Here is a 23,450-nt window from a genome sequence, read left to right as displayed (position 1 = left end):
CGTTCATGTCAAATCACATAATTACGTGGTCGAAAATTCAGGTTAAGTAGTTGAAATTATGTTATTTGGGACTAAACGTTTTAAACATAAATAATTTGATAGCTATAATTCGAAAAAAATATTAAGGTTGTAATTTATAAAATGTCTAAACTTTTAAACTAGAATTGATAAATTATTGTCAATAAAAATCATGTAATCAATTTTTTTTGGAATGTTAAGCAAACCATGTAATTAATCTTGATCCGACTATAATCCAAATTTGATCCCATTAATCCAAATCAAATTGGAATACTACTATCTATGAGTCTATGACCTAAGTTAACTCAAAATATCTTTTCAGAAAAAAATAAATAAAATTCTATGCCCAATTTACTCTTTCATTTGTCCTCCCTCTTTCAATCCCCCTCTTCCATTTCCAAAAAAAATTCCGAGTAGAGAGAAAGCTCACACAAGAGAGAGAAAACAACGGTGAACATGACGGTGGAGGTAGCGAGCAACAATGGAGTAGACACTTCTTCAGCGGTTGCAGTTTTTCAGAATGGCGGCGTCGTTAATGGCGATTCAAATTCTAACCCTAACAATAAGAAGTCGAAGGAGAATGAACGTCGACGTCGCCGACGTAAACAGAAGAAGAAGAAGAACAACGTTTCTTCGTCTTTGCAAAGTAAAGAAGATGGTAATGAGAGTGATACTAATGATGCTGATGGTGATGCTGCTTCGCACCAGGTTTTTCTCTCCCGAGATCTTTTTTTTTTTGGGTTGGTTTAATTCTTCGCACCAGGTTCTACGAATTTTGGGGAGATGTGTGATTGTGTAATCTGAAATAGATTTATGGCTTTTATATATTTATGTATGAATCTTGCTATTTGTTCGAGTTTCAGATTTTGGAGCAAATTGAGGTTAAATATGTGCCAGAAAAAGCGGACCTGGATGATTATTTGCTTGTGGACTTCAAGGAGGTTTTTGAGAAGTTTAAATTCATAGAACCTGAAGGTGATGAGGTAATTGCTGTCACTAGTCTTTTGTAGATGTTTGAATTTACGTCTTAATTTAAGGATCAATGGCCCTTATTTGTTTACTTTCAATTTACCAAGGATGAGAACAAAAAGGATGAGACTGTTCAAGATGCAGCTGGAAAGAAGAAAGCTGATTCAGATTCAGATGAGGAAGAACAGGATAATCAGCTAAAGGAGAAAGGAATCTCAAATAAGAAGAAAAAGGTGTTGTTTTTATTTGACAGTTCCATGTTCTTTGCTTCTTCAGTTCTGCTCTTGGTTGAGTTTAGTTTCTTGAATATAATGCCTTCCTTTCCTCAAATCAAATATTTTTTTGTTAACTTTCTTTCAGTTGCAAAGGAGGATGAAGATTGCTGAGCTGAAGCAAATTTGTCGAAGGCCTGATGTGGTAGAGGTATGGTGGCTTATAATTATTTTTTATAAAAATAAGAAAACTGATTTTAGGTTACAATTAGTAAGGTAGGTAGTAGTGGCAGTGGCAATGACTTCAGACAAAAAATGAACTGTCACATTGGATTCAATCATCAGGGTTCTATTAATTTTAAGGAGGATATAATTTTTCTGGTCCGCAACTCCATTTTGTTGTGGAGTATCACAAGTTTTTTGATGGATAAGGCCATTTTTAAAGATAAATTGTTTCATATCAAGATTAATGTACTTGCCACCATTATCAGATCATAAAATGTGAATATACATGTCATATTAAGTTTGAATCATTTTACAGATGGTGACAAACACATCAAATAAATCGGATTTATGTTTCAGATTGTAAACCCAACTTATATGAGTACAATCATCAATAAGTATGAAATACCATGTGTTAAATTCGGCCGTAGGGCCTCACACATCATAGTGAATTAAGATAAAAGGTTTTTCAGATTGAGATGAACTAGGTAAATATGATTGTTTATTACTCTTGGCAAGTAAACAAATTTTACACTCTAAACTTATTTTTGGGGTTTTAAGAAAGGGAAAAAGATATTTTAGATACAAGGATGCCCAAAGCTACGGTCGGTAGATCAATGAGCAAGCATTTCATGACCTTTTGAGTCACCTCACCATCATAATGCAATTTACCTTTTTCGATACCACTTCAGTAGTCTCTCTTGTTTGAGCATCTTGTACAATACATCCCAAAAAACATTTAAGGAATATAATTTAATTCTATAGTCAATCAACTAATGAAAAGTAATTTATGAAATAAACTAGGAATTAAGAGGCATTTAACTAAATTAAGTTTGGATGCCACTTCAATAGTTTATGCACGTTCAACATTGACCATTTCACCGTTAGTAGCTTGAATGTGGGTTCTTTGTGTTGGTCCATTTTAGTATGTCTTTTGAGTCATAAATCATAATATTATTTGCCCCACTATCAAAGATCCATGTGTTAGAATTAGCAAGGCAAGATAACTCATGACTTATTTGGGTTTGAGTTTGGGCCAAAAGTTTTGTGGGTTAATCTAAATTTTTTGTGGTTTGATGTGTTTAGCTTGTGGGTTTAGGGATTTTTGTTTGGTCAATATTTTGTGGGTCAAGAAAAATTCTTGAAATTTGTGTGCTTTTATAAGACAAGTTAAAATCTTGTACGTGTTGTGGGTTTTGACCCTTCTTCTCCCTTCTTTGTCTTTTTCTCTCTTTCGCTATACTTTCATGGTTTGTCTGTGGAAGGTTGAATTTGTGGAGGTTGAGTTTTGATTTATTGTTAGTGTGGGGGCAATGATGATTTTGAGCCTTCCTCTTCCATTAATAGCCATATTCATAGTGTTCAGCCAATTTGAGATTTCTAGATCTTGTAGATGTTCTATTTATTTGGTCAAGAATACCAAATTATGGTGAGGTTTTTCTTTCTTAAACTGATTTGTTAGTGTTGAACCATTTTGTTTTAACAATTTGGGGTTTTGGAAAGAACAATTTTCAATCTTCTCCATTCTTTGGTTGCTAATGAAATCAAAAAATATTATCTTACCGGTCACCGGAAAACACCATCGACTCTTGATACCATAATAAAAAGTAGAAAACAGATTTTAGGTCATACCTTTTAACCAATATATTTTCCTACTCGTAAATGTTACAAAGGCATATATATATACTTAAAGCAATTATGTAAGGTGTTCATGAATTGTAGATCATAACAGAATCATTTTGAGATTAATTCTAATTCTAGAATAAGAAACATATTTTGCTAAAACAATTTTATTTTCTAACATCTTTTTTCTTTAGTAGTATGAGTTAGACAACATTCAACGGTTATTTTTTTTTTTTCGGGTTGGTGGTTATGCATGGTGGAAGCCGGGTTATAATGGGGGCTGAAGATTTTGTTAGATGAGAATAAATGAACGTTGCCACTATGAAAGTTGATTTTGTGGATGTTGAGCTCAACGAATCACACTGAACAAATTCTGGAATGGAATTTAATCATGATTCTCCAGTGAGAAGTTTTGACCTTGTAGGGTTGTAGTAGTCAGATGTTCCGAACTTATTGGTTAACGCCTAACGGAAATGTGTTTTCCTCAACATGAAGATAGTATGCTATTAGCACACCTCATTTTTTTTCAACTCATAGGTTTTGTTAATTTACGCTCAAATTAACTTGATATAGTTTGGCATACAGTTTAATCCAACTCCTGCCTAAGTGGGATTGAATTGTTTTTTTAATTAAATGTTATGAGCATTCAGATATGCTGATACTTTTATTGGTAGAGCCCTTTTAATACCTGTGTATGTGATTATTTCTTTTCTTTAAGAACTTCTATTTATCATTCTGTTGGAAGGGTATTATATTTGTTCTTGCTAATTGATGTTGGGTGGTTGTATGTCATTTGTGCTTTTGATTGACATGGATGGTGTAAACATCTTAAAGCTACCCCTTAAATATTGTGAATGTACTTTGTAATTATGCAAAAATTTGTGTGCATAATGTATCGGCAATTCTAGAGTGACTATATCCATTTTATGTTGCCTTTTTCAGCTATAACTTATATTGTTAAGACATTTGCAGATTTGGGACGCTACTGCATCTGACCCCAAGTTGCTGGTGTTTCTGAAGTCATACAGAAATACAGTTCCTGTACCAAGGCATTGGTCTCAGAAGAGAAAGTATTTACAGGTTGGTAAATGCAATTGATATGCTTTCTACTTGTTAAACTACGAATGCATAAACTTGGGTCTGTTGTTGTGTGAATTAGGGGATAGGTTAGGGTTGATAACAGTCGATGAGGTGTTATCTTATACGTATATATGTGATTCTTGCAGGGTAACAGCTGTGACATACATGGAGGATAAACGGGTAGGTACCTGGGGGACCCTTTCAAACATTGAATGGGTTCTCTACTATGTGTCAGGCTGTGTGGGCTGGGATGTAGAATATGATTGATACAAAATAAAAAGTTTTAAAATGTTAAGTTATAAAATTGCTTTGTGCCTTTGTCCACAAACCACATTGACATTTATGGTTTTTTTTTTCTCATGTCAGTGTTATGTCTTTTACTTGGTTTCAGATGCCTCACCACAACTGAGTCATGCTTAGCCTGAACATGTTTTCTCCAGATGATCTTAAATCTGGCTAAGATTCTAGATTGGACTCAGAGCTGTGCTTCTGAAAATTTACAATGAGCTTACCAGTTAAAATTAATTCCCTTATTGGATAATAATTTTTACCTCATGGGTTATTGGTGATTGTTTTGCAGGGCAAGCGTGGTATCGAGAAGCAGCCGTTTCAGCTTCCTGATTTTATTGCTGCAACCGGTATTGAAAAGATTAGACAGGTAACCTAATTAAATTAGTAGAGATTGTTGGAACATACTTGTTTATGAACTGGGTTGATGGAAAATTTATTTAAACAAGCATGCTCTTTGTATACTGAATTCTGAAACCTTCTTGTCCAACCAGATTTCGATACATGCATCATCAATTACTATCTAAAATTTATGTGGTGCTGTCATATTGACTTGTGAATAAAAAAATAGACTAGTTTGTAGGTTGTATTTCTCTTTTCCATCACTTGTGCTTCATTACATTTCTTTTTGGCCTTCTTGTTGAAGGGAAACATAGCCTCAAGGTAGGCTTTTTGCCAACCCGACCTGAACCTAATTCGAAATTAGTGGGTTTGGGTTGATACTTTTGATCCATTTAATTAAATGTGTCGACCCCACCTATCTGTTTATTAAATGGGTTAGGTTCAGGTCAAAATTTTAAACCTGAAACAAACTTGTATAACCCATTTAATTAAACGAGTTAATTCGATGTTAAATGAATAAGTATAACCTAAACTTAATTCATTTAATATTTTTCTATTTTTCATACTAAATACAAAATAAACAACTCAAAAACAAAAAATTTTAAATTATAGCATAAAAAATTAGATGTAGTCAATGTTAAAAACCCTAAAATGAAAACAAAAAAATCTAAACGGGTTAAATGGGTCGAAATCAGGTCGACCTAATCTGTTCCAGGTTTGGGTCAAGGGGTTTCTGACCTGTTTATATATGAAGCGAACCCAACCCAACCTGGCTACTACAGGGTCTCCAGCTGTGAGTCTTTGAATTGGCGTAGCTTCATCTTAACAAATGCTTACAATCTGATTGAACTGAGATTTTGTTGCATTTTGAACTATCTTACTGTTTTCTGTTAACGCTTTGCTATTGTAGAATTAACACATAGTTAAGAATGTTCCTGTGTGACAGTGATGATGAAACCTGAAAAGTTGCACTTTCAGATAAAAGGTACACTTGGATTCAATATGTTGTAACCTTATCTGTTTTTTGTTTATGCAGGCTTATATTGAAAAGGAGGATAGTAAGAAGTTAAAGCAGAAACAACGTGAACGCATGCAGCCAAAAATGGGAAAGATGGACATTGACTATCAGGTTTGTTGCCTTTTGTGATGTCTGCTATGCACCTTATTGGAGTTGCTTTTGACTTAAGGGTTTGGAAAGAAACACGCTCAAGTACCTTGGTGTTGGTGTTTTGTCATTGGCTTTTTTGCACCTTTGCAGGTTCTGCATGACGCATTTTTTAAATATCAGACGAAGCCAAAATTGTCAACATATGGTGATTTGTATTATGAAGGGAAAGAGTTTGAGGTATGATGTTTTTCAACTCCTAGTGTCCATAGATGTTGATCCCTCTAATGGAAATGTTTAGTGTTGTGCCAAACTGCTATCTGTTTATATAGTATATACATGCTTGATCACCATTATCAGAAAGTAAGTCATGTATGCTGCTTGCATTTCTAAGTTTGAGCATCATACGCATGACAATTTTTCTCTAGTGGTTTGATCTTTGATGTGCTTTAGTAAAATTCTATGCTAAATGATAATGTCAATGGATTTCCCTTATTCTTATATTTTGACTATGACAGAGAGGAAAATGCCCATGCTCTGTCTGCTTACCTTTTAGTCCTAGCTGTTTTGTTTTGTTTCTTTTCTTCTTTTGAGGGTCTTGAATGAAAATTCTCGATCTCAAATAGTTTCAATAATGTTTTAAGCTGCCACTATGTTACCTCTTTGTGCTTCCTCTGATTTCTAATCTTCTGGAAAATTGCTGACATGTGTACTTCTGGACTAAGACTTGTAACATTTATGCTGTTATCAATCACTGTAAATCTCTTTAAATACAACACAGAGATGGTGAAAATGAACATGGTATGGGGATACAGGAAAAGTTATACTCAAAATGTTTGTTTACTTCTTGACAAGAGTTGGCTCGTCGACAATCTGTGATGTGTGATATTAGGGATCTTGCTCTTGAAGGGGAGGTAATGCAAACTCCGAACAGGCTTAGGGAAGAAACTCTTCACAATAAAGAAAACAAATTTAGGATGTTTCTGTCCTTTTCCACTGAAAATCATACTCATTCAATTTTGTTTGTTTACTTTGTATTGGGTGGCTTAAGTAAAGAACATTATCATTTATGTATTCAGTGACTGACCTTTTTTACGGCTGAGCATGTGTTCATATTTAGTTTTTTGTTACCCTCTCTACATCTTCTAGATATGTCTTTTTTGACTTAAGTAAAGAACTCATTTGTTTCATTCACTAGCGAAGTTGACCTCTCCAAATTAAAAAATCGAGTAGAAGTCGATTTTTCCAACATTGAAAAGCAGGCTGTAAACCCATCAAAGCATGCACTTACTTTCTCCTTTTACTCACAGTTTTCTTGCATTGGCTTGGTTGCTTTTTGAGCCTTTCTGTTTTTGTTTCTAGTTGAAATGTTTATAACAGGTGCACTGCTTTACGTAAGTGAGTCTCATGAGGGGTTTTTTGTTCATAGTATTTTTTTGCATTTCAGTGCCAGTGTAATTGCTTAATTTTTGTCAGTTTAGACATTGGATGAGAAGGAAAACCTTCTACTAGGTGACAATGTGATGAAGTACATCAGTACATGTTCCTCCATATATGACTGTAGATGATCAGTGAATGGCATTAGTGTCATTTTTTGTTTGTTTCTGATGCAGGTAAAACTAAGGGAGATGAAGCCCGGTACTTTGTCTAAGGAGCTGAAGGAAGCTCTTGGTATGCCTGAGGGTGCTCCTCCTCCATGGCTCATTAATATGCAGGTAAGTTGTGTAATTGTTTCACATTTGGTATGCATACAGTGTTTTTGTTTTCTTATGTTCGTTTTTATATGTTTCAGAGATATGGGCCACCTCCATCGTATCCACACTTAAAAATCCCTGGGCTAAATGCCCCCATTCCACCTGGTGCCAGTTTCGGTTATCATCCTGGTGGCTGGGGTAAACCTCCTGTTGATGAAGTAGGTGTTTTATACTTCTGTTCAACTTCATGCTCATTTAAGAATACATTCCTATCTCTCTCTGCCTATGCTGCCTATTGGCTGATATTTTTGTGTCCCTGTTGCTTCGTTGACAGTATGGACGTCCACTGTATGGAGATGTCTTTGGTGTTCAACAGCAAGAGCAACCAAATTATGATGTATGTATCTGGCTTTTTCGTGTTTATTTTAGCTAGTCTCTTATTTCATTCTTTTTATAAAGTGGAATAAATTTGTGATGGATTTAGGAAGAGCCTGTGGACAAGTCTAAACATTGGGGAGATTTAGAAGAAGAAGAGGAGGAAGAAGAGGAGGAAGAGGAGGAGGAGGAGGATGAGCAACCTGAAGATGAAGAGCTTGATGATGGTATTCAGTCTATTGATAGCTTGTCAAGGTATGTCTGTTAGTTACTATTGTATATTTCTTTTTCCTGGATGGATGATATTTTTTTTAATTCAGACTGCTATTGAGATCTTATGCATCTATGAAGTGTATAATGCGGCCTTCTTTATTGTCCACGTGATAGAAAAATAATGACTTCTCTTATACTACTATGTTCCTTAGAGTTTGCCCCCTTTGACCAGTTTTTGTGAGTGCTTTTTTGGTCAAATGCGATAAATTCTGAGGGACAGAGGGATTACTATATAACCACTTAGGGAAAAGCATTGGGAGTTTCCATCTATTCTGGATAGAGGTTCCAGTTATTTTTCTGTGATTTTGTTGCTGACAGTGCTAGTTTTTTTTGCAGTACTCCTACTGGTGTTGAAACACCTGATGTCATTGACCTTCGTAAGCAACAGAGGAAAGAGCCCGAGAAACCTCTTTATCAAGTAAGCTATAAGGGATTTAGACTGCTTGTCTGCAAATGTTCATCAATAGTTTTAATCTTCTACATGAAACATGGACCCACCATTTTTCACAAAATGTTAGGTCTTTATTTCAAATAATACTACTTTGTCCCATTTAATCTGCATCCAATTACTATTTTGGGTTGTGTCACTTACTTTGCGCCTTTTCTTCTTTTGGTAAGGCTCCCCACAACTTTCTTTAATCCCACCCACAAATTCATTATCTCTTTTAATCTCATCCACAAACGCATTCTCTTTGAAAAGTGGTGCAAATCAAATTGGACGGAGGGAGTAAGATACAGATTATAGACCAAGTATGTAAAGGATGTTGACTGCTATTTTAATATTTTGGTGCTTATCTCTTGTGGAATTGTTTTTTAAGGTACTTGAAGAAAAAGAAGAGAAGATTGCCCCTGGCACATTGCTCGGTACAACTCACACGTATGTGTTCTGTCCTTGACAGTTTATCTGCAATTCTTATCATTCGAAAATTTTAATTTTGTATTTCGGCTTTGTTGTTTCTTGCACAATCATAAAATCTCTTATTTTGTTATCAGTTATGTTGTTGGAGCTGCCACTCAAGACAAAGACAAAGCAGGAGCTAAGAGGGTAAGAAAGGATAAATCTTTGTCATTCCTTCCTCTATTTCTGTTAGAAATTATACGTACAGAAAAGATTAGATTTAAAGAATTGTATACCGAAAATGATGGTCTCAGTCTTTCAGGATGCTGTATGTTGTTGCCCTTAATCTATATCTTGTGAAGGGTTATTATGTAGAATATTTATACCAACTTCTTACTGGCTAATTTTTACCAACTTCTTACTGGCTGATTCTTGTCCAAGTTTATTAATTGTTTTCTGTGGTTACTGCAAGTATCTTAAACAAGATATCTATAACTTTATAGTAAAAAGTTGAACTGCTAGAAAGAGAAATATGGGGGGCGAAGGAGGAATTGGTTGAAGGGAAGGAATGATATTTGTTTATTTGGAAGGGGAGAGAGGGAAAGAATCTTTGACAGCAAGGTTCAGTTGCTTTTCACCATGCCCTCAATTTTGTCATATAAATAATGAATTGTGCGAAATTATGTACTTGTTCTGAGGCATTGTAGCTGAAACATTTCAGTAAAACCCAGAAAAAGCTTAAAGTTTTTGTTGCAGTTATGAAGAATGAACATTTTATATGTGTCCGCTTTTGGAGAATCCCGTGTTTCATGTATATAAAGGCGTTGAGTACACTGATTGACATCTGTTGGTTTTGTTTACAGGTTGATCTTCTTAGGGGTCAAAAGGCAGACAAAGTGGATGTGTCTCTTCAGCCAGAAGAGCTTGAGTTAATGGAAAATGTAGTGCCTGCCAAGTAAGTTTTGATCCTTTTGGCTACATGGAAGGTAGCGAGTTCAAACGCATAACTAGTGTGGAGGCCTACATCTTACCCATTGCCTACCTTGCTATCTTCCATTTAACTTGCGACAAGATTTCTATTACTTTTATTCTCAATTTTTAATCACCAAAATAAAAATCTCAGGTACGAAGAAGCAAGGGAAGCGGAGAGACTACATAGCCAACGTGAGGATTTCAGCGATATGGTTATAGAGGTTGGTAACTTGCTTGGCAATTATTATTATTTATTATTCTACGATTTCTATTGTCTTAATTAATATTTTACACCATTCATTTCAATTTAATTGGCGGTTGGAGTGTGTACATTTGGTAATGCACAATTGGCCTTTGACATCTTTTGTTATATACAACATACAATTAACTAGAAATAAAAGTTTAACGTATTAAAATTATGCATTAAGATAAATTTAACAACATAATATACAACAATTTTTTTGTTATGAATAGAAAAGATCTCTTATTCTTTATGGTTGGAGTATGAATTGTGTCAAAAAGAAACAACAGAAACCCATTGACTAATTTATGATGGAGGCCTATTTTGTTTCTTTGATTGGTATTGTTTTTTGGTGATGATCAATGATTAATTCCTACAGAACGAGAGGAAGAGGAAGCGAAAGATGCAAGAAAAGGAAGGGAAATCAAAGAAGAAGGATTTCAAATTTTAAAATGTCGGATTTTGTTCTTTTCTTGAAAATCCGATCCCCTCGGTTGTAGTACAGTTGCTGCTATGTTTTATAGCTTAGAAATATAACCCAGCGATGCATCTTATTCCTTGGTACTGTAATAGCGTTCCTGCTATATTTTGGGTCACATAATACTTCTCTTTGTAGTATAAAATGTTTCTTAGTTTCGATGGAAGGTTGAGTAATTTTGTCTTGATTTTTAGATATTGCAACCTTTAAATTCTCCTTGTCGAATCTATGAAAGTATCATTTAGTTTTTGAGTTTTGTTTATTTTCCGTTCTCTTTTTTGTTTTTGCCTTTTGCTTTTATCTTTATTAATACTAGTATTTTAAATTAACCTTTTTTTTAGAGTTTGATTTTTGAATTACCATATTAATCAAAATTTACCACATTTAATTTTTTAATGGGTTTACAATATTAAGCACATTTTTGGTATTTTATTGCATTTTCCAAGACACTAAAATATTGAATGAGCATGAAATTAAAAAAGGGTTTAAATACTTTTCTTTTCTTTTGTTTTTTTTTTTTGTATTACTTACAACTTGGGTACTTATGAACTTATCACTTATCCATTTAAGGAACCATACAAAGTGGGAATGAATAGATAAAGTTTCGTTAGTTCAATGTAGCATAAGTACAAGTAAAACTAGTATCATGTTACGAGTCTAGTCTAGCTATGATGAGTACTCTATGAAGTGTGTCATTAACTCATTATAATAGTATTATATGTTCCTTTAATCATTATTTGTACCAATTATTAGTTTTTGGTAATAATTAACGTTGTTGAAGTTGATTGTCCTACCATAAGATCAATGTTTCACACTTAATGCTATTTTTATACCTTACTTCCTTGGTATCCTATCAAAAAGAGTCCACGAGCACAAGCCTTAATTGCAAAGAAAATATATTTAAAAAAATATGTGTAATTAGTGATTATTATGTGTCTTTACATTGAACCCACTAGTCCGTATAATTTTTTGTTTATAGCACTCTGTATAATCCATTTAAAACATTAAATTGTATGAATAAAATTAAAAGTGTATTAATATGTATGGATAAGATTAAAAAAAATTAATGAGCTACTATCTATAAATAAAAATAACACAAAATATGTGGAATAGATTGAAATAGCAAATGATGTTAAATAAATGTGACCCGTGAAATAGTTTGCGACATGAGTCTTTTTCTAATACCATTTATTTGTCAATTTAGTTACGTGTATGTATTCATAAGTAGTAGATGACAAAGTTAACAATTTAACATCATATTAAAGTGAAGTTGATGGTGATTTTACCTATTTTTGATTGACAAGAATCTCAAAGTTGTTTGTTTGTATTATAAGTGGAATGAAAATGTTTACATGAGAGGTTACAATCAAAGCTAATCAACATCAATAGCAAATTAAAGGCAAATTATTTTATTTAGCTTGATAACTAAGTCATTATTAATTAAGTTAATTTGTTGAGTGAAATTATTATGTATTATGTTTTATTATGGTAATCTTTCATTAATGTTATCGAAATCGTAATTTAATTTGAAAAATCGAAATTTAGTTAGTTTTTTATCTATTATTAATTTGTAAAAGGAAGTTATAGAATGAAGCAGAGTAAAATATGTAATGATTTTATGTAATTTATTTTACGTCTTTTTATAATTTTAAGGTCTAAATTAAACTAAAGTAAAACCTTTTAATTTAAGAGGTTTTAAATTGTCAAACATATGTTCAAGATATAAACAACCCTAATTATATAGAATAATAAATTGAATTGTTGAATTAGTTAAATTGTTTGTAGGATTCGAATCGCGTTTCTAACAAGTTTAGCAAAATGTCGAACTTCTTGTTTTGGTGGGCATGGTGGCATAATAGTCAGCAAAAAGCACCTGAGTTGATCGCATTATAATCTAATGTAAAATATCTATGTATATCATTTTTAATGCCTACTTATAATATTTTAAAAAATATATAATGGACCGACCCAATTAGAGATGATCTCTCAAATGGACCGTCTTTCATAAGAACTTGTGTTTTTAAAATTATTTATCCCTAATCAACTCATCTTGTATGAAACCATTTTACTATAAAACGACATATATAATTAACCTTTTTATAATTAATTATTTTAAAATTATAAATAATTATTTTAAGAAACTAAATATACGTACATCAACTCAAATAATCTCAATCTCGCCACAAAACCTTTCATTTATGAATTTGTAATCCCTTATCAATCCAATTTGGTATGGTGGTCCAAACAATTGATATAAAAATACCACGTGCATGCAAGATCTTTGCGTTATTCCCTTCACCTATTAATTATTTGATTGTGAAAATAATAATCAAACAAAGACTTATAATTGTATTTAATTTATTTTAAAATTCAAAATGTTGCTTGCTTTTTTAGCTACAAATGCAAGCGGGGCCAGTAAGTGCTAGCACGCGTATAATTATTTAATTAACTTCAATTTTGATGTTTAGTTTGTTCTAATATTATGTAACTTATCCGTTTGTGTGATAAACCTTGATTTATTCTTCAAAATATAAAATTCTAAGCATGTTCAACATGTTTGACTACACACGACCTTAAAGAATTGAAAACATTAATATTAAATTACGTAGTATATATTAAGTGTTTAAAAATACAAAATTGTTAGAAAAATATCATAATTATTAAATTTACATAGGACTTTAAAGAATTTGTCAATTTTTCCTTTGTTTCTGATAAGATACAAAATAGTCCATATCTAAACGTGAGTTTTTTGGCAATTAATTATGTTGCAAGTCGGGTCATTTTTAAATTTTTAAGCTTTATGCATTTCACATATTGATTTAGTCTTCTTATATTGTTTATTTACTTTCGATTCAGATCCAATCATACTTAGATCATATTTAACTTAAGTTACCTCACATCGACTGTGTTATGAGTAATATGAACGAAAGAGTTTGGGATAAAAATTGCTTATATTATAAAAATTGTTCAAGATCTGTCATTATCTAAGTAGAACAAGCTCATTAAGATTGATTACATGCTCATAATTTTAGTTAGTCTAGAGTGATGGGATGACAAAGAATATACGTCCTATTTCAATAAAGCTAAAAATCTATAGTTCTGTGATTTTAGATTATAATGAATAATTATAATAAAACAATTCATTAAATTATTTACACTTCTTATTTATGTAAAGTTTCAGATGATGTTTACCATCAAAGATAGTCAGAAGTAACCTCTTTATCATCACAAGTTTATAAAAAAGATAAGGTTGCATATATTCAACTATTTCAAAATCATTTTAGGTGGAAGCCATTTAATTTTATATTAGATAATGTAATATTGTTGATGGCTAAGATTATATCAGTTGACAGATTAGAACACTTATAAAGGTTTGAAAATAATTAGAAGAACATAGTGATGATAGAATAATATTAATATTAATAATATAAAAGTATCAGAATAATATAATAAATAATTAATATGACTTGGAATAATATTGACGAAGGTGGCCATTGTCTAAGTTGTTGGGCAAAATAATATGATGTGATTGGTTCTTAGAAAGATCCTCTTTACCTAACAACAAACCGACCAAGATTTCCTTAATCGTGATTTGTGGGCTGGACATTCTTATTTATTTATAATTAAACCTCATTTTCCATTTTATTTTCCTTAATTTACGTTTTGAAGTTCTAACTTATTTAGGAAAATCTAAGTATGTACTTGCCCAGTCTATAATTAAACCTCAGATAGTTAGATTAACAACTCCATAAATATTCAATTGTGTTAAATAAAAAAAGTTGTTATGATGAATTAGTCCAACGCATGCATATATAAAGGTCAGTGACTGAATGCGAATATTCGACATGCCCTATATTAACCTCTTGAATTGACATATATAACTTTTACTAATTCTACGTAAATTGCTTAAATAATTAGTAAATTAAAGTGAGTTGAGTAAATTTATTAAAGTTAAGCAACATGTTCCATCCAAAAAATGCTAATTACATCGACTAATTATTATGTTATATATATATATATATATATATATATATATATATATATATATATATATATATATATATATATATATATATATATATATATTCATCCATTCTTACATGATAATGACATTAACATTTAATTATGAAACCTATAAATACAAAACTATTCTTTTATTTAATGGTAAAAAAAAAAGAATTGTCTACCAATATAAACGAAATAGCTAATTTATCTTTTATGTAAGTAAAACAGAAATTTTTTTTCATAATAACCGACTAGTAATTTACCTTAATTTTTTTAGATTATAATTCCATTCCAAATTTGATCTTTCAATGAAAATATTGTTAAGAAGAATAGAATGTGGTGGTAGGTTGTGACTTGTGAAGAGAATATTAGGGGCCGTACGGAACCGAGTGAGATTTTACTATGTTAGTTGTTAGTAATATATTTAATGTCCTTTATTTCTCCTATTTATTGTCCTCTTTAATTAATTACTTATTTTAAGATAATTTTATAAAAACAATTTAGTAATATTTGTCTTAATTTTCATAAAAATTGATTTCAATAAAGCATTTTCAAATGCAAAATGAATAACACGATTTTACTTGTTTTTCATCTGCATTTGAGTCGAAAATTTCATTCAATCCATACACATCAATTCAGCTAAAACTTTCAAATTTTAGAATAAAAGAGATTTCATATAGTCTAAGCGGAGTGAATTTATATATCCTCCAAGCCATCATAATGAATAACTCTAACAAACACCAGCTAGCAAGACTAGAAAAAAGCTTCAAAAGCAAGGTTTTGAATGTTAATTATCTTCTTAATCATATCAATTAGACAATTAACCAAAGATTTAAGATATAATACAAACCTACGAGAATTCAGATGATGCCAACTGTTATTTTTATCAAAGGAATACAATGACCCGACATTCCCTAATAATAGTAGAAGGCTAATTTCTCCTTTCACCTTCCATTAGCTATCCAAGTCACCACAACCTACTTTTCATTTGTTATATACAATAATTTTAAAACACAAAATATATAGTTAATATTTTTTATAAATATATAAATTAATGTAGAATAAAATTTAAAACCCTTTTTGTTTCTATGAGTAGATTATATAATCGAATACCTTACATATGTCTAAAATAATAAAGCTTAATTATAATAATCTTTTATTTAACCTCTTTCCAAATTCATATGTTTACTTCATGGGATTGCATGAAGATCTTCTTTCCCATTATCCCTCTTTAAATGTCCAAAACAAATTGAAATGGCCAAACATATTACAATGCACTGTTCTTGTTGGTCCACGTGGCAAATGCCCAATTGAACTTAATCACTAAGTATCCAATTTGTATATTTTTATATCCTTAGTAAAATATCATCATGTAAATTTATTGTGTATAATGCATATGTTGTGAAAATTTGAATATGATCCTACGATAACAATTTGATCTGTTATTGATGGAATTTACTGATTATATGATGCCATGATAGTTGAAAAGTATAGCTAGGGTAACATTTCAAATAAAAGAAGAGAGTTATGATAGATCAGTGACAACCGATATAAAATATTTTAGTTGATAAGTATGGGATAATTATTACTATCTTTTATTCAGCATAAATACTTTATTTCACTTTTGATCTTATTCATCAGTTACAGTAGATTATTAATATTAATTTTTCATAATTTTTAATTACACAAAATTAGAGATATTAATAATAAAAATAATGCCTTTAGCAAATTTTTCATGCCTAATAAAACGCTTAAGCTGAATTAAATGGACTAACATCTAGACTTGAAAACAAACATCAAATTACATAGTGGCCCCATCCCTTAGGTTCTTGATTAAGCAAAGCTTTTTTTTTTTTTTAATAAATGAACATTCTTGTTTTCTTTGCTTGGTTCATATAACTATTCCATTTAACAAATATGCTCTTGATACATAAAAAAAACATAAGATAGACATACTAGAGAAAGAGAGTGTATTGGACATCCTCACTTCTCCTAAGCTTCCAAGTCACTTCCTTGCATCAACCTTTCTCTCTTTAAACTTATATCTCATCAATTCAATTCATTCTTAAACTTAACTATATCATCATAACTTCTCTTGTTCTTTTTCATATATCACTCTTCTTATACCACAATCCAAAAGGATATACTATTAAAGACAACATAATTTCTAGAACATAATATTCTTCTAGAAGTTTTTTTGATTAGTGTTGATCAATAAAAGTTGTTTGTAATTGGTATTGATTTTGCTTTTCAAATGGGTTTGAGCTCAAAACAAGTTTCAAGTGATAAGCATGGTTGGAATCAAGATTTTTTAGAACCAAAATCTCCTTCATTGAAGAAACAAGCATCCAAACTACTACAACAACGACAAGATGAGGCATTAAAATGCCCTAGATGTGATTCTACAAACACGAAGTTTTGTTACTACAATAACTACAACAAATCACAACCTAGGCATTTTTGCAAAGTTTGTAAGAGGCATTGGACTAAAGGTGGGACCCTCCGAAACGTTCCGGTTGGTGGTGGTCGGAAAAATAAGCGGCTTAAGGCATCAAATCTTGATCCCAAAGCCGCCTCAAAAACCGTAACCACCACCACTACCACCACCACCCCCACTAACAACCTTAATAAAATGTTGTTACAATTAGGTCAACAAAATCAATCAAAATTTAGTCTTCCTCTAGGAGAATCATCAATAAATGGTTTCCATGAGGCATATTACCAAACCCTAATCAAAGAACAACCATCTTCATTACAAGAATCCACCATTACATTCAACAAGGGTTTAAATGATGGGATTAATTTGGGTTCAAGTATTTCTATTCCTAATCACAATGATCATCAAAATGATGATCATTTGCAATTGCCATACACAAATTTGGGTAGTTTTGATAGTAACCCTAATAACCCATGTTCAATTTCTTCCCCAAATTTTTACAGTTTTACAGGAAATCAAGCAAATGGGGAAACAATGATGAATAGTGAGATTGATATGTCTAACAATTGGGGTTGGGATGAATTTGATAAATTTGTGTGTGTTGAAGCTGATCTTTCCATGCCATGGGATGAAACAGAGATCAAGCCACATGGGCCTTAATTAGAATATTATGCGTAAAAGATTTAATGACGCAAAGGTCGGATTTGAAGATCCTTTTTTAGTCGAGTAATTATTTGACTATATTCTTCTTTATGGGTATGAGTTGTCGTCATTCTTTCCTCTCCAGTCTCTAAACATAAATTTTTATGAGCAGGATACATTGGTAATTTTCTATGAGCAGGATACACTGGATATGATGATAGCTAAAATTTTTAAAAGTTAGATATTCTTAGAATTATTATTTTTTTTATAGTAGATGATGATCATACTGTATTTACGTTAGATTAATATGTGTTGATATGGATTTGGGGGGTTTTATTTATTTTTAATTATTTTGAGGTTAAATTTTATGATGACTTTGGGCTTATTTTTAATAATTTGTTTATTTAATTGTTGTAATGTAATACAAATGAGTCATGACTACTTAAAATCTGCCTTCATTTTATATAGAATTTTATTTTGAAAAAAGGTTAATTTGAAAAACAAAATTTCAAATAAAAACTAATAAATTCAAAAAAGATATATAAATAGAAGCTTAATTAAATGCTTAAATGAGTGTCATAAATATTTTCTCTTGATGGAAAATGTCACCAAAGAGTTTTTTTTGTATTTTAGAGAATCCTAAATATCGTAAAATACTTACTCTCAACTGTTTTGATTAAATGTTTAACAAATGTCGGAGAATTATGAGGTAATCTTATAATTGAAAATTTTTCCTCTCACTTTTATGATAGGAGTTCGATTATCACACCTATAAGAAAATTCAATGTCTTCAAAAATATCTTGAAATCGAAAAATATGGTTGGTACGTAATGTAATTTAAATTGGTATCTATCAAAGAAATTTGGTAAAAATAGGGAACAAAATGTTACTCCATTAGATAGGGATATAACAAGCAAAATAATGGAGTCTCCCTCCAGCTATGATATTCATAATTGTCCGAGATTTGATAGAAGATTCTTGTGGTTGTGGACATTATGTATGTCAGTTTGGGATATTTGGAAATATGACCCCAAAACTTGCATTATTTCTCAAATTTATAGCCACTACTTCTCAATTTAGAATAATTCTCCTATGCACCCCCCACCACAATCAAACCCTTAAATTTATATCATACTAGGATGTAATGTAACACAATAATCAAGTTAGGCAGGGTCGGTCTTATCGGGTGGTTAGAAGTGTGCTGGATTATTCTTAAATAATTATGAATTCGTGATAGTATTTGTTAGCGAAATGAATATAATTAGTTTAATCTTATGAATATTTTACATTCTTTTACAAGAAAATCAATTATCCTCCTCTTGCCTATGTGAAAACTTTTCTTAATTAATCCGAATAAAGAACTTTTAGTTGTTGCTAACATACATTTGCCTAGCTATTTGATCATTTACTTCTATATAGTATGCCTATATTATTCCTTCGTCTCATAAAGATTGTTATAATTAACGTTTTTATATGAGAGTTTTTCAGCTAGTTGTAGCAAATTCTGTTAGCAATCTCAATAAAAAGAGAGAGTATATAATGCTTCATAAAAAATGTCAATGAAATGAAAGAAACGATGTATGATGAGCTTGGGTGGGTCATGTTGTAGCTCTATGATATTCATTCAAACCCTACCTACAAAGCAGAAGCACTAATCTTTGCTTATAGAGTGGTCCTTGACACTCCTCCCCACATACCCAATTGGATCTTTGAACAATGTGCATCCTTAGGTCCACTTCTATATTGCTTTGTTCCATCATTAGTTTTTTTAAGATATACTAATGTCTATTGCCTAATAGTAATGGCATCGGATGAGTTGGCTTGAGCGCTTACATGACACGACATAAAAAAATATAAAAATAATCTAGTATGTCCTATATTTAACATTTAAATCTTTTAGCTCAATAGGGGCGTGGATAATACGAGCAAGGTCAATTGAGTCGTGCCTAATGCCTATATATGTTTAACTTTTATAGACCGTTAACACCAACGACACGTCATAAAACACGTAGTATGTACGTACGGCATGATTGATACGTCAAAATCTATTACCATCCCTGTATACTACAGCTTATGAACTAGCTAGACATACCTTGTAATATTTTTTGCATCTATGAATAAGCATGCATCGTGCATGAAAAGTTCAAAGTTGATACCCTCATATGTTTCCTAAGTTGTATTTGTATCCCCACGTACAGAACTCCTCATAACATGATAGTTGTTTATGTATGTATATGATACTCCATAATATCATTTTTGTTGTAAGCAAGAACCTTTATACTCCTTTGTCTCACTTATTTTACATTATTTATTTTTTTATAAAAGTAGGACATAGGAGTATATGAATGCATATATAGATTATTGTTTTCTTTTCATATTGACAATTCATGCTTGTGGATCATTATTTTCATCTAGATCATACCTGGTACCACCAATACACAGGAGGAAATCAAGTTCGGAGTTGTCTAGGTCATGTCCCAATCATTTGATTAAAAATCCTATTAATATTGAATTGTATAATAGAGTATAATATAGAATATTGATAGTTAATAAAGTTAATTTAATACACATGCAAAAACAAGGATTTAGTCTAACATATAGTAATATGTTGGATTCGCGCTAATCATACAAATACCTGAAGTCCTAAACCCTATGAGACCTATACATATAAATGCATCATGAAGAGTCCAAAATTGGCACCCATCAGAGTACGGTTGATATCCTAAGATTTATCAGCAATTAAACAGGACTGCAATAAATAGTCACTTTCATGTGAAGAATGCCAAAATGGGATAGGCTGGGATGGCCAATGGGTTCTAGTGTGGAAGGTTATACCTGATGATGGACACGGAGTGGGTTACCCAGAACCGAACCACTTGAAAATCGTTTCGAAATCGGAACTGTTCGCGACAGGTTTCGAACTGTCGAAAAAAGTTGCCGGAACTATGAAACCGCCAAAACCGGACCAAAGAACCGCGGGCCGTTTCACCCGGACCACCGGTTCCAAGGAACCGCCCCGAAACGGTTCACCCGGCCCAACAGTTCCTTGGTACCGGAACCGAAACCGTGCGTTTCACCCGGCCCAGCGGTTCTTTGGAACCGCTCAAAAAGTAGCCGTTGGGATTTTTCTATATATACTTCACACTTTCAATCTTTTCATTCACAATTCATCTCTTCTCCTACTCTCTCTACTTAATCACGCAATTATTCTCTTAATTACATTATTAGTCTTTTAATTATTTTTTTATTTCTTAATTACATTATTATTCAATATTAACATGTATTCTTTTTTTAAAAAAGCCTCTAAAAAGTTACTAAAGTGGCAAAATCATTGGGAGGTTCTAGCTCCAAAAGAAAGGCCACTTCAACTCTATCGGTATCAAAAACATCTTTGATTAATAATTATAAATCAAATTATCCATAAGGGTACGACCAAAAATTACACGATTATACAGAAAAAGTGAAAAGAGAAATACAAATTGAAGAAGAAGAAGAAAAATCAACGACCCCTATTAGGATACTTAGATATCGATAGTCATCAATGAAATCACAAGAAGTACAACAACAACAAAGATAAGCTCATGGTAAACGAGTTAATTTCCAAAGTATCGGTTAGTTTTATAATTTTATTCTTCAAATTGATTAAATTTTAAATTATATATATATATATATATATATATATATATATATATATATATATATATATATATATATATATATATATATATATATATATATATATATATATATATATATATATATATATATATATATATATATATATATATATATATATATATATATACATATATATATATATATATATATATATATATATATATATATATATATATATATATATATACATACATATATATATATATATATATACATATATATATATATATACATATATATATATATATATATATATATATATACATATATATATATATATATATATATATATATATATATATATATATATATATATATATATATATATAGTGGTATTTGAGTATGTCTTTATATTTAGATTTAGATGTAGATGAACTAGTTAAACAACCTTTTCCGGCAAAGCCACCTCCTAGTGGTAGAGCTGTTTCACATGTATAGTCGTATTTTACAAAACAACCAACCGAAAATCCGGATGTTTTCTTATGCACTTGTCAAATTTGTGAAAGTCAAGGGGTAAAGTCCTTAGTTTCATAAAATTTCAACAGAGATAAATACTTTTTAAGTTTTTATACATGATATTTATATTTTGTAAATCAAGAATGTATTAAAAATTCATTTATTGTGTTTTGTGAATACGTGTTAAGTGGTGATACGAGATCTTTCAACAAACATTTGGCAAAGAAACATGAAATCACAAAAGAAACTCATGCAACAAGCGGCAACAGGACCACAAGTGGAAGCCGATAGTGGACAATGGACATCCGCGGCGGAGGTATGCCTTTTAAATATAATCGTAATGAAATGATTGATGAAATTTTTAAATATGTAATTTGTGATGAGTGCCATTTAACCATGATGAAAGTAAGGCATGCGAGTATTACACTAGAACTAGATAATTATCTTAAACATCACTTAAAAATGAACAAGGTGGTTATAATATTTTAGAATGGTGGAAAGAAAAATCAATAAAATTCCCCATATTATTGATAATTGCAAAGGATATCCTTGCAATTCCTGCTTCTACTATTACGTCGGAGTCTGCTTTTAGTGCAGGAAGAAGAATTCTAGATGAAAAGCGATCTCGTCTTACTCCACATACTATTCAAATATGTGTTTGCAAGAAAGATTGGGATCAAGTGGAGATCCGAACACAAAGACTCAAGTACGATGGATGATCCATGGATGATGATGGATACATCTGCATCATCGTCAGGAGGAGAGTCAGCAGAAGCATCTAACCAACAAAATGATGATGACGAGGACGAATAGGATCATGAATATCGGACAACGATCAATCAACATTCAACAACTACAAATTAAAGGTATGACAAAAAACTACGTGGTCTTTGATTCTTTCAGGATACGTAGGCAGCTTAGTATTCCTTCGAGATATTAGGTTCAAGTCCATTTCCCCCTCTTTTTTATTAATCATCTTTATCATTTCTTATTAATTTATTTTTTTCCTTCTTTTTAGTAAATATTTTAATAACGATTCGCTAATAATCAAGTAATCAAAGGTTCATCCGTATTATTATAGTATTTTTATATTATATTTAAAGGAAAAATAAGAATGGAACCGATAGTCTGACCCGCCCGACCCGAAAGTTGGAACCGCCGAAACCTCCTCATGAACCGCCAAGGAACCGTTTGGAACCGCCCGGAACCAGGACCGTTTGAATCAGGTTCCAGATGGAACCGGAACCGGATGGAACCGAAACGGAATCGGCCCAACCCGAACCGTGGCCATCACTAGTTATACCCTTGTACTTCATGCAAGCTATATGTTACTCCTTTCCTTGTGCCTTAACTTATTTGCTTTTTTTTTTTTTTTTTTTGAGAGTAACATTATAAAAAATAAACACAAATACGATCTTTTTGTGAGACATGCCTCATGCATGGACTCAACTAATATAAATAATTAGCATATGAGCTCTTTGTTATGAGATCGTCTCATTGAG

General features: G+C 31.5%; 2 protein-coding genes and 1 long non-coding RNA gene across 3 annotated transcripts; all 3 read left to right on the top strand.

The window, feature by feature from the left end:
• Positions 1 to 320: 320 nt before the first annotated feature.
• LOC130823567 (uncharacterized) lies at positions 321 to 10,992 on the top strand. Its single transcript, XM_057688218.1, has 18 exons — positions 321 to 726; positions 882 to 1,001; positions 1,095 to 1,220; positions 1,348 to 1,410; positions 4,017 to 4,124; positions 4,705 to 4,782; positions 5,791 to 5,883; positions 6,013 to 6,099; positions 7,473 to 7,574; positions 7,652 to 7,771; positions 7,888 to 7,950; positions 8,038 to 8,183; positions 8,538 to 8,619; positions 9,020 to 9,078; positions 9,195 to 9,246; positions 9,903 to 9,994; positions 10,163 to 10,232; positions 10,632 to 10,992. Exons 1-18 carry the CDS (start codon positions 475 to 477, stop codon positions 10,701 to 10,703), a joined length of 1,785 nt encoding a protein of 594 aa, XP_057544201.1. The 5' UTR covers positions 321 to 474; the 3' UTR covers positions 10,704 to 10,992.
• A 5,644-nt stretch (positions 10,993 to 16,636) lies between these two features.
• LOC130823566 (dof zinc finger protein DOF1.1-like) lies at positions 16,637 to 18,279 on the top strand. The gene has a single exon (XM_057688217.1). It carries the CDS (start codon positions 16,990 to 16,992, stop codon positions 17,830 to 17,832), a length of 843 nt encoding a protein of 280 aa, XP_057544200.1. The 5' UTR covers positions 16,637 to 16,989; the 3' UTR covers positions 17,833 to 18,279.
• A 2,983-nt stretch (positions 18,280 to 21,262) lies between these two features.
• On the top strand, positions 21,263 to 22,760 carry LOC130823565 (uncharacterized). The gene is made up of 3 exons (XR_009046593.1): positions 21,263 to 21,398; positions 22,137 to 22,264; positions 22,546 to 22,760. It is a non-coding gene; the product is annotated as an uncharacterized LOC130823565 (long non-coding RNA).
• The last annotated feature ends 690 nt before the right edge of the window (positions 22,761 to 23,450 follow it).

The sequence above is a fragment of the Amaranthus tricolor genome, chromosome 9 (genome assembly GCF_026212465.1).
Source record: "Amaranthus tricolor cultivar Red isolate AtriRed21 chromosome 9, ASM2621246v1, whole genome shotgun sequence".
Taxonomy (NCBI): Eukaryota; Viridiplantae; Streptophyta; class Magnoliopsida; order Caryophyllales; family Amaranthaceae; genus Amaranthus; species Amaranthus tricolor.
The sequence above is the reverse complement of the archived record's forward strand: the minus strand, read 5'-3'. Positions and strand labels throughout refer to the sequence as shown.